Source organism: Lolium rigidum, chromosome 6 (assembly GCF_022539505.1).
Source record: "Lolium rigidum isolate FL_2022 chromosome 6, APGP_CSIRO_Lrig_0.1, whole genome shotgun sequence".
Lineage (NCBI taxonomy): Eukaryota > Viridiplantae > Streptophyta > Magnoliopsida > Poales > Poaceae > Lolium > Lolium rigidum.
In genome coordinates this window covers 104,771,937-104,782,240 of record NC_061513.1, presented here as the reverse complement: position 1 = coordinate 104,782,240, position 10,304 = coordinate 104,771,937, and the positions used below count along the sequence as shown (strand labels likewise).

The 10,304-nt window shown below is 46.6% G+C and overlaps 1 protein-coding gene across 1 annotated transcript; it reads right to left on the bottom strand.

The window, feature by feature from the left end:
- Window positions 1–7,934, bottom strand: LOC124660290 (respiratory burst oxidase homolog protein A-like). The gene is made up of 14 exons (XM_047198100.1): window positions 7,289–7,934; window positions 7,027–7,186; window positions 6,833–6,881; window positions 5,601–5,714; window positions 3,523–3,942; window positions 2,528–2,911; window positions 2,348–2,443; window positions 2,157–2,272; window positions 1,837–2,004; window positions 1,595–1,754; window positions 1,275–1,472; window positions 1,025–1,153; window positions 787–865; window positions 1–121 (listed from the first exon to the last, which is right to left on the bottom strand). The coding sequence occupies exons 1-14, from the start codon at window positions 7,926–7,928 to the stop codon at window positions 12–14; spliced, it is 2,823 nt and encodes a 940-aa protein (XP_047054056.1). The 5' UTR covers window positions 7,929–7,934; the 3' UTR covers window positions 1–11.
- Between the last annotated feature and the right edge of the window lie 2,370 nt (window positions 7,935–10,304).

Genomic DNA, 10,304 nt, shown 5'->3' with positions numbered 1-10,304 from the left:
TTGTTTGCAATTCAGAAATGCTCCTTGTGGAAGTCGAATTTTGTGGTGCATTTCCCATTGAATTCGTGGCAAAGCTTGCCAAGCTCTTGTGCCAGGACTGGAGTTCCGCAGTAGAATACACCTGCATGCAACCGAAACAGTTATAGACTTCACTTAACTATATAGAACTTGATGCTACTAACTAAGGCCAAGCCTTTTCTGAACACGTATCGAAATGTGCATCATTTCTTATTAGAAGAGGAATACGGAGAAGGTGCCAAAACTTACAAAGGAGGGAACAAAACAGAACAAAACGAAACTGCAAAGCTAGCCTAGTAAAGAAACCAAAATAGATCTAACCTACTCCCTCGGATCCATAATAAGTGTCTGGGTTTGAACTAAAACCCTGACACTTAATATGGATCGGAGGAAGTACAAAACCAAGCGAAACAAGATCCTAGGCTAAGCCCAAAGTGCGGTCTTCTTTGCAATTTTAGTCATGCATGCAAACGCTGATCTGAAATTTTAAGTTTTGTACTTTCTTACTTCCTATATATACACCCCCTGAAAGTTTTCATATGTCTGTGCTACCGTGGAGCAAATAATAACTCTCGCCATGTAGACATTCTAAATTTCATTAATGAAGCTGGGGGTAAATCCCCTTTGGTAATTTTTAAAAAAAGTAATAACTCTCGCATAGATATACATCAGAACTTTGATAATGTTAGATAAAAGTTCTTGTTAGCATGTATGTCCTTGAGTCCATGATTTCAACAAATAAAACAAGGTTTAGTTAGGTATACTAACCTATCTTGGCATATGGATGCTTGGAGGCAATTTTAGCTAGGACCTTTTTCCAATTTGGTCTTGCAAAATGTGTCCGAACCTGCAAAATGAGTTCATTGATAATTTAATGGAATTAGTAGCTGCATGTGTGCATATCTTTAGACCTTTATGCTAATAAATAATCAATTAATGCCTTGATGTTTTGATGCGTTGATGTTACAGCTTTAGTGAAGCTGTTAATAGTCTTATTGCCGCTTACTTTAGTTCCAGAGACAATATCAACGCCATTCTTGGCATGGTTCAGAGATTGAAGCATTGTGATGAGCGCTGACCGAGCATCCCCTTCCTCGTAGACGCTTGTGAGGTAGTTGTGCATCTCAATGATATTCTAGCATGACCAAAGTAATTGTAACTTGTAAGTACAACCTCACAATGAAAATCAATGCAAATTTCTGAAAATAACCAAATTGCACCGTTAACTAAATTAAAAGTTATTTGATGTATTTTACCCTTTGATCCAACTCAGCAATCTCATTCATGACTCCCTTGAACCAATCAAAAGAGCCTTGCTCACGTGTTACCCAATAAAAGTAAGCATTTGTGGTCTTTAAGACCTTCTTTGGTCTCGTGGCAACTCTCATAAGTGTGTTCAGATCAACATGTGGCTTATTCCGGCCAGTTGGTGGATAAAGGTCCGTTGAAGCACCCTGCAATTATACTTGTGAGTGGATAATAAGAGTATCTGTACAAAGAAAATATTAATGATCCTTTACTTTACTAATGCGATTAGGAAGATGATGACTGAAGATATGGGATTAATATAACAAACCTCCTCTTCCTCCATTTTGATAATGTTGTTGAGCAGATCCTTCAGTATGCTTATAAAGGGCGTAGCACCAATTCCTAATCCAACAAGTAGTAAAACATCGTACTTGCCATAGTCCTGAGCAGGAGAACCATAAGGCCCGTCGATACAAAGCTTGGGCAAGCTGCATTGCCAAAAGAGTATTAAAATTTGTGAAATGAACATAGAGCACAAAGGTAATTGCTAAACATAGATGGTCTTCATACGTTTTCTTAGTTGTGTCATCTGCTCTAAGAAGGCCACTTTTTCCACTCGCTGGTGGCTCACAAGCTGCGGAGAATACTCTCTTCAGCTCTCGTGTCCAGTCACCAAGTTGTCGAACATGAATGCTGAGATAGTCATCCCCAGGTGCTGAAGTAATTGAGAAGGGATGCCTGAAAGAGATAAAGTGTACAAAGTTCAAAGTAATGCAGCAAGTTGACCTTTTCTAAATATGAAATGTAGAAGAATTTCCGTATTATCTATCCTAGAAGTTGCATCTAGCACACACAATTCAGCAATGATTGAGACACAAGTATCACTATACCATTCAAAGGGTGACACTGCTGGACACTGAACAAACATGTATTGGCCGCTCTTGTAACGAAACGTGGGAGGTTTGGACATTTGCAGCGACAAAACGTTACCAGGATAAATGGCCACCTGAAGATAAATGGTACTGGATTAGTACAGGGCACAAAGAATCAATGCTAAAATTTCTTATGAATTTTGACAGACCTTCAAGAGGCGGACAGAACAACTGCCAGATCTGAAGAACCTTAGAATCCTCTCCCCTGCATACAAGCACACAGGCACTGCAAGATACATCCATGTCTGCATCAAAAGAAAAATATAAAAGTATTAGGAACCCCCTTGTTTCTACAACAAAGTTGAAAGACAGATACATGAATGTCTTACCGTTTTTCTGTACCAGACACGAATAAGGTACACACATTGGCCATGAACAATGAGAGCCACGTACACAATGGCGAATAGATGATGAGAGTACCAAAAGGCATTGAAACCAGTCAGTTTGTCGAATGGTTTTGGAAGCTTAACCAGGTTACGACGGAACCACCGAGTTGCTAACGTAAAAGCAATTATCATGCACACAACCATGATTAACCCAGTGACACCCTCTGCTCCTTTGAATAATGTAAAATATGTGGGCTTTGTTTCTCCAAAATACTGGGCCAAGGGAGCATACATCTCATCTGATGAATGTATAAGCCGTGGAAAATCGCATACAATGTGGTTCCCTGCATGGAGAATTACACCAACCACAATTGCTGCTGCAATAGTCTGCCGTTACGAAAAAAAACATAAGTCCTCGATATAAATGAGCTGGCCAAACTGGCAACAATAATTCATGTGATGTATCATATCTACCATGGCTATTTTTGTCTGAAATGTGGATGGCTTCAGTGGCCTCTCTAAGATACAGTTAAGTAACTGATACACCTAAATCTAATACTCCCTCCATTCCAAAATTCTTTTCGTGGTTTTAGTACCAGAAATGCTTGTGACTTGGACTATATGGAAGGAGCGAAATGCAAGAGTCTTAAACAAGTCCACGCCCCCAACCATCCTACCTCAAATCATCAAGGACGAGGCCAAGCTTTGGATTGCCGCAGGTGCGAAGCATTTGAGTTTTGTAATAACGGGAGAGTAATCTTTTAGGAACTTGGTTTTCTCGCTTTATGTTGTCTTGTCAAGACTCTCCTACTTATTTAATGAATGGCGGCAAATCTTTTGCCCCCCTTACAAAAAAGTCACAGGTAAACTGACTACAGATGATGCAAGTATGCACTAATATTGTTCAGTGCCATTAGATTCGCAGATCTTACTTGTATGAAGACTGTACAATGAAAGTCTAAGTTATGGTCAGAAGAGAGGAACATGACATGGCTAACCTTGTGGAAGTTGATACTGTCATCAAACGGCAATACACGTGCAGCCCTTGTATTTCTCAGCCAAGTGATAGTGTTGCGGCATACTGGCAGGAGGATGATTGCCATATTCAGCTTCAAGGTTTCAGCAGCGCCTTTTGCGGTTGTGACGCAGTAGCCCATCACATTGAAGACGTAGCGCTCACGATACTGTATGAACTTCCAGGTGAAGAGTCCAGCCATTATTCCAATCCATAATGCAAGCACCCATAAGCGTCTCCAGTTGTCCTCCATGTAGTAGGTCAATGTGTAGCTTATTTTGCGGATTGAGCCCTTCTTCCTTAATGCCAGGTTCTGGCTCAGTGCCTGGCTTGTGTAACTTAAAGCCTGGCTGTAGTTCACGTACGTGTCTTTCTGCAAAAGAAGCGTCTCCAATTGCCACAGCTGAAATAACAACAAGCAGTGTAGTTTTCAGAAGCCACGAAAATTATAGCCATTGAATCAATTGAGAAGTAAATGCCATTAGTTGATGTAATAGCCTGTGAACAAAATGTACTCCCTCCGTCTCACAAAATTTGTCTTAGATTTGTCAAAATTTGGATGATCTAGACACTATCTAGTAGTAGATACATCCAATTTTAGACAAATCTTTGACAAGTTTCGTAGGAAGGAGGGAGTACTTATTTGTAGAATTACTTATGGCTACTTTGCTTCATGGAATTTTCACAATTTTTTTGTAGCTGAGATCCCATGGAAATTTCCTGCACAAACTGTTAGATTCATGGGATCATATCCCATAGGATATAAATTTCAAACGAAAATAGCATTAGGTCAGACCTCATGAAAAATTTCTTCACTACAATCAAAGAGAATTCAACTTCCCATAGGATTCAATTAGACAGGGTATCCCAATTCTATATTTTTCATATTCCAATAATTTTCCTATCCTATGAATCAAAGCACCCTTAGGGAAAATACAAGGCAGCTGTTTTTTTTTAGATAAGGAAGGTGAATAATATGAACCCTCTGGTGGCGCAGGCAGCTCATATGACTGCTTTCTAAGCTTTAATTTGTGGAATGTCCACGCACCAATCGACCTGAATCTGGTGTAGGACAAATGTGGCCTGACATGACACATATTGACATATAATAGGCAGTACAATCGACATTGGGTGCATGGCCCTGCTAAACACTCCCATACGGCCATAGCAATGTAAACCTTGGCTGGGATTAATTGGTTAAACCAGCAACAGCTCGCATAGCCTTGCAACTGAAGAATGATGCACAACTGAAGAATCATGGAACCTAACTGAAGTTGTGTGGCAACGAGGTGTGGGCGGCAAGGGTAGCATTGAACTAGGCAGGGGGGACGAGGCAAGACAGAAGTTGATGCTGGCTAGCTGGTCCACAGCTGCGCACCAACTTCATATAAATGATGATGGGGAAGTACTGTCCATCGGATACCATGTCCAGCTTCAGTCCATTGATTTCAATGGCGCATTTCGCTGCAGGCAGTGGTTGGGGCCCTTCAATGTGACCAGTAAATTTTACAGCGATCGTGATGCCAAGTGCCAGGTTCAGAGGTAGGCTATCTGGCCGGTCGAGGTGTGCACCCAGCACGCATGACCCATCACCTAGCAATGCGTGTGAGATAAATAAAATAAAACTGATGATACTGGTACGGCTAGTAGTATACTCCTTGCTGGTACAACTTGAGTGCCTTGGCAAGACAGACAGCCCAGGTCAACCATTACACCTAAAATGCAGCTGGTCTCCTTGGTTAAAGTAAACAAGGAAGGTTGCCACGCATGCATAATATATAGAGCATGAGTTCATTGCTGTTGATATCGGTTTGAGATATGCCCAGCACTCTATCGTTGTCAAATTAGAATTGCACCCGTCCCTCATGCTGAAGGAGTGTTAGCAGCTTAATTTGTCCTGCCAGCCAGCTGTTTTCGTAGTACTAGTACTAGTATTTCTTCTCCGTACGAAAACATTAGTGGTATTTTGACTATTTTCATATCTTAATCCGGCCGGCATCGAAGAGGTGGTCACTGACAGGCGTAGCACGAACTGAACTTAAAGCAAAGCAACGAGCTTACCTCAATGTAGCCCAGCTGTTCGGGGTCAAGCTCCTCCATGATCAACGCGGCGTACTCCTCCGCCTGCTCCTTGAGCCTCGACAGCTTGTTGGCGGACGCGCTTAGCATGATAATCTGTGGAGTGGCAGCAGAAAAGCAAACACTGAAACTTGCTAATTCAGCATGATGTAACATTTTCCATACGTCTTTTACACGGTAGCAGAAAAGCAAACATGAAACTAATACTCCCTCCGTTCGTAAATACTCCCTCCGTGCATTAACATAGGATGTTTTAGATATTTTCAAAGTAGACTGGGTACAAACTAAAAGAAGCTAGTGAACCTAAACACTAAAAGTAGACTAGATAGAAACAAAAGTGAGTGAACCTATAAACTGGATAAAACGTCATACATTTCTGCACAGAGGGAGTATAAGACGTCTTGTATTGAGGAAGAACATTCAGGATGATGTAACATTTTCCAACCAAAAAAAAAGAACCCTGCGTGACTGGAACTCCTTTTACACGGCGATGACATGAGTGAAAGGCACCCTGTACGCGCCCCGATCCAAAAGCTATACCAGTATAGCCACACCTTTCAGGCTTAAGTTCAGCGCATGGTTTTGATAGGATCAGAAAACATCAGCTGGACATGGCGGAAATGCCCCTCACCTACTGCGTAGCAGACTTCCTCTTCGCCACAAGGTTTGGTTCTAGAAGAAAGCTCTGCCCTTTTTCCTCAAGGGTTAGGGAAAACGAGCGTCACGAGGAACTGCTGGCAGGTAGGATTTTGCCGAGTTGGTGAAACCAGGGGATGCTTTCCCCGCCGGTTCAGCTCACCGACTCCGATTAGATGTCAGCAGCAGATGGTTGTTACTTACTCCCCTAGGTGGCTAGGTTTCTCTCTTCCTCTAAACTAAACTAGACTAAACCCCTCCTGGCTTGTCGGGTTATAACTGGTTAATTAGTTCAGAATTGTCCTTCTCTCTGAGCACAGAATCAAGAAGAAGTACTAATTAAATTTGGTACGGGAGTTTCATATTCGACGAAACACGTACAGTACTACTCAACAGAATTCTGATACGGCTGGAGGCGAGGACATGGACAGCTCGATCGCGCAAGTAGCTTAGAAAACACTAGCCGTCGACTTGGGGCCTAAATAATCTGATTCGATATCCTCGGAGAAGAAAGGGGAAATGGTACTGCAGGACTACCAAGCATAGTAGCGTAGTCATGGACATGGAGTGTTGCTCACCTCTTTCACCTCCGCCTCCCCGATCCGGCCGTCGGCGTTCTTATCCACCCTGGTCCAAAGCAAGGCGAAATGTTGTGACGAAACTGTATTGTGTGTACAGAGCTGAAGCTAACAGTAATAACGAGCTAACAGTAGTAATAACGAATTGCATAGCTATAGCAGATAAGTGTGAGTAACAGTAGCAAATTACGTACATGTCGAAGAAGATTTGGAGTCGGGAATCGAAGCTGTTGTCGGTGATCTGCTGCCAGATCTCTCGCAGCTCCTCCTTGTTGATCGTGTCGAGCTTCATCCGGCGCCGGCGGCTCAATGTGTCGAACAGCTCCAGGGCGAACTCCTTGGACTCCGTCATCCCTGCGCAGAGAACAGAGTGCTTGAAAACGGAGCTCCAACGGAAATAAAAACGGCGGAGGACGCATTGCGCTCCGGCCACGGCTAGTCGATCGGTGACGGTACCTATGCATTCCGCGAAGTCGGAGCGGGAGAGGTAGCCGTCGCGTGCGAGGCGGTCGAAGTTGGCCTGGACGTCCCGCCACGCGTTGCTGGCCTTGTTGCCGCTGATGAAGCGGAGTCCTCGCAGCGCCCTGTGCGCGCCTGACCGCGTGCGGTCGAGCTGCGCGCGCTGCCTGCGCTCGGCGCGTGCGGCGAGCGCGTCCTCGATGCCGGAGCCGGACGAAGACGGCGGCTGCTGGTGGTAGTGGCTCTCGTCGCGGCTGTGGCTGCGGCTGAAGCGCTTGGTGAGGTCCTGCGAGAACTGGCGCGCGCGGGCCAGCGCCTCCGCCTTGAGCTCCTGCGAGAACTGCAGCAGCCGGTACGACGACGTCCGGCGGATCGACGGCGACCGCGAGGACGACGCCGACGCGCCGTCCGCGAGCTCGCCCACCGGCAGCCTCAGCGCGCCCAGGCCCGCCTGCGCCGCGGCCGGCTCGACGCTGCGCAGCACGATGGTGTCGTCGTCCTGCAGGTCCAGCGTCACCTCCACCAGCTCCTCCCCGTCCTCGGAGCCCGGCTCGGACGCGCGCGGCGACGAGCCCGTGCTCAGCGACCGCGGCGTCGTCCCCGCGGAGCCCCATCGCGCCGAGGCGCCGCCCCTCATCGCGCGCGCGGCGCGCCGGGCCGACCGCCTATCGCAGCGTCTTCCCCAGCGCAGCTCCGCCGTAGAAGTAGCCCAATGCTTGCCGCCCACGCGCGCTCGACGGATGGTATCGGAATCTGTTGGGGAAGGCGCCCGGGACGCGAACAGGAGCCCGGCCGAGGAAGAAACGGGAGAGAACAAATATATGCAGGTCGACCCCAAAAGCACAGCAATAATTTACAAAAGTGAGTAGCAGCAGCGGCTTAAGTACTGCCAGGTTTGGGCTCGCGCAAAACTAGTGGAGGGAAATGTGCTGGAGAAAATGACGCGGCCTTTTTCTCACTTTTCTGTTTCATCATCCCGTTCGTTTCATAAGGCAGGCAATGGGCTAGCGACAGTCCACTCAGTTTCTGAAATCTTCTTCTGAAATGGCAGATATCCCCTCCCAAAAGTTTCAGAACAAGAAGGAACAAATGCACTTCTCAGTTCCCACTCTTCTACTGTAAACGAATACTATCGCATTATTTTCGGAGCAAAGACAGGCCCGACAAACCCTCAGCTCGCACCGCATGCCCACGTCTAGAGATTGCCACTTCGCCCGACCCATCTTCAGGAAGGATCAAACACACCGGCATTGCCAGGGCGTCGATGCTCCCACAATGACAGGTAACGCCACCGCCTTGTGTGCATCCATTAACACAAGACCGTTACCGAGATCCCGTTCCGACACGTCATCGAGACACGCCATTGTCAACGAAGAGGATGACACGCCGCTCCACCTCCTAACACCTCTAGCAAGCACCTTTTCCTGGATGATGCCCCTGGACGGAGAACGGCACAACAACACAACCATTGTTCGATTCGGGAAACAAAAAATCTAGGGTTTTGAAGGGGTTCGTAGCATAGAAAACAAAAATTTCCTACCGCAAGACGAATAAAACCAATAGATCTAATCTATGGAACACCCAAGATCTAATCTACAAGATCGAAGCAACGAGATGGAGATGAGACTAACCCTCGAAGATTCCAAAGCCTACGAGATTAATCTCGTTGTTGGTGTAGACGATCGTTCCGTCTTGCAATCCGGCAACACTTCCGTACTCGGTCGTGCGTACGGTGTCGATGAAGCCCGTCCTCTCCCCGTTCCGGCGGGCAGCGGAGGTGTGGTAGATCCCCTCGGAATCCCGGCAGCACGACGGCGTGGTGGTGGTGGTGGAGGAAAAAGGCTGCGGGGCTTCGCCAAGCCGGAGCGGACTTGCGGTGGAGGAGAGAGGGGGCGGCGGACTTTGGTGTGTAGAGGCAAGTGGCCGGCTGCCCCTCTCCTCTATTTATAGAAGGAGGGGCGGCCAAGGCAGCCCCTTGGGCCCCACCAGCGCACGAAGGAAAGGGGGATCAGAAATCATCCCCTTCCAAGTTTGCTTCCCCTTCCAAAATTGCTCCCTCGATTTTAGGGATTTGATCTTATCCTCCGGGATTTGATCTTATCCCTAGGGGGCTGGCCGGCTGGGCCTTGAGGGCTAGGTGCCCCTGGCCCATTAGGCCAGGCTGCACTCCCTTGACCCATGTGGTCCCTCCCGGGGTGGTGGGCCCACCGGTGGCCCTCTAGAACCTTCTAGAAGCTTCGGTCAAACACCGAAACTTTTTCGAACCCCGGAAAATAACTTCCCATATATGAATCTTATTCTCCGGACCATTCCGGACCTCCTCGTGATGTCCTGGATCTCATCCGAGACTCCGAACAAACTTCGTACTCCATCTCACATTCCGAATCTACTTATGCGACATCGAACCTTAAGCGCGTCACCCTACGGTTCGCGAACTATGCAGACATGGTCGAGACTCCTCTCCGAGCAATAACCAATAGCGGGATCCGGAGATCCATAATGGCTCCCACATATTCAACGATGACTTAGTGATCGATTGAACCATTTACATACGATGCCGATTCCCTTTGTCTCGCGATATTTTACTTGTCCGAGGTTCGATCATCGGTATCTCCATACCTTGTTCAACCTCGTTACCGACAAGTACTCTTTACTCGTACCGTGGTATGTCATCTCTTATGATCCAATCATATGCTTGCAAGCTAATCGGACGACATTCCACCGAGAGGGCCCGAGTATATCTATCCGTCATCGGGATGGACAAATCCCACTATTGATCCATATGCCTCAACTCACACTTTCCAAATACTTAATCCCATCTTTATAACCACCCATTTACGCAATGGTGTTTGATGTAATCAAAGTACCCTTCCGGTGTAAGTGATTTACATGATCTCATGGTCGAAGGACTTAGGCAACTATGTATCGAAAGCTTATAGCAAATGAAACTTAATGACTTGATCTTATGCTACGCTCATTTGGGTGTGTGTCCATTATATCATTCACCTAATGA

Bases quoted from the DNA above. Each gene is read 5' to 3' on its own strand.
- LOC124660290 (XM_047198100.1), bottom strand. From the start codon at position 7,928: ATGAGGGGCGGCGCCTCGGCGCGATGGGGCTCCGCGGGGACGACGCCG. The intron at 7,187-7,288 runs GTACCGTCACCG...TTCTCTGCGCAG, and splicing joins CGACTTCGCGGAATGCATAG to GGATGACGGAGTCCAAGGAG. The intron at 5,715-6,832 runs GTGAGCAACACT...GCCACTCCACAG, and splicing joins GGGAGGCGGAGGTGAAAGAG to ATTATCATGCTAAGCGCGTC.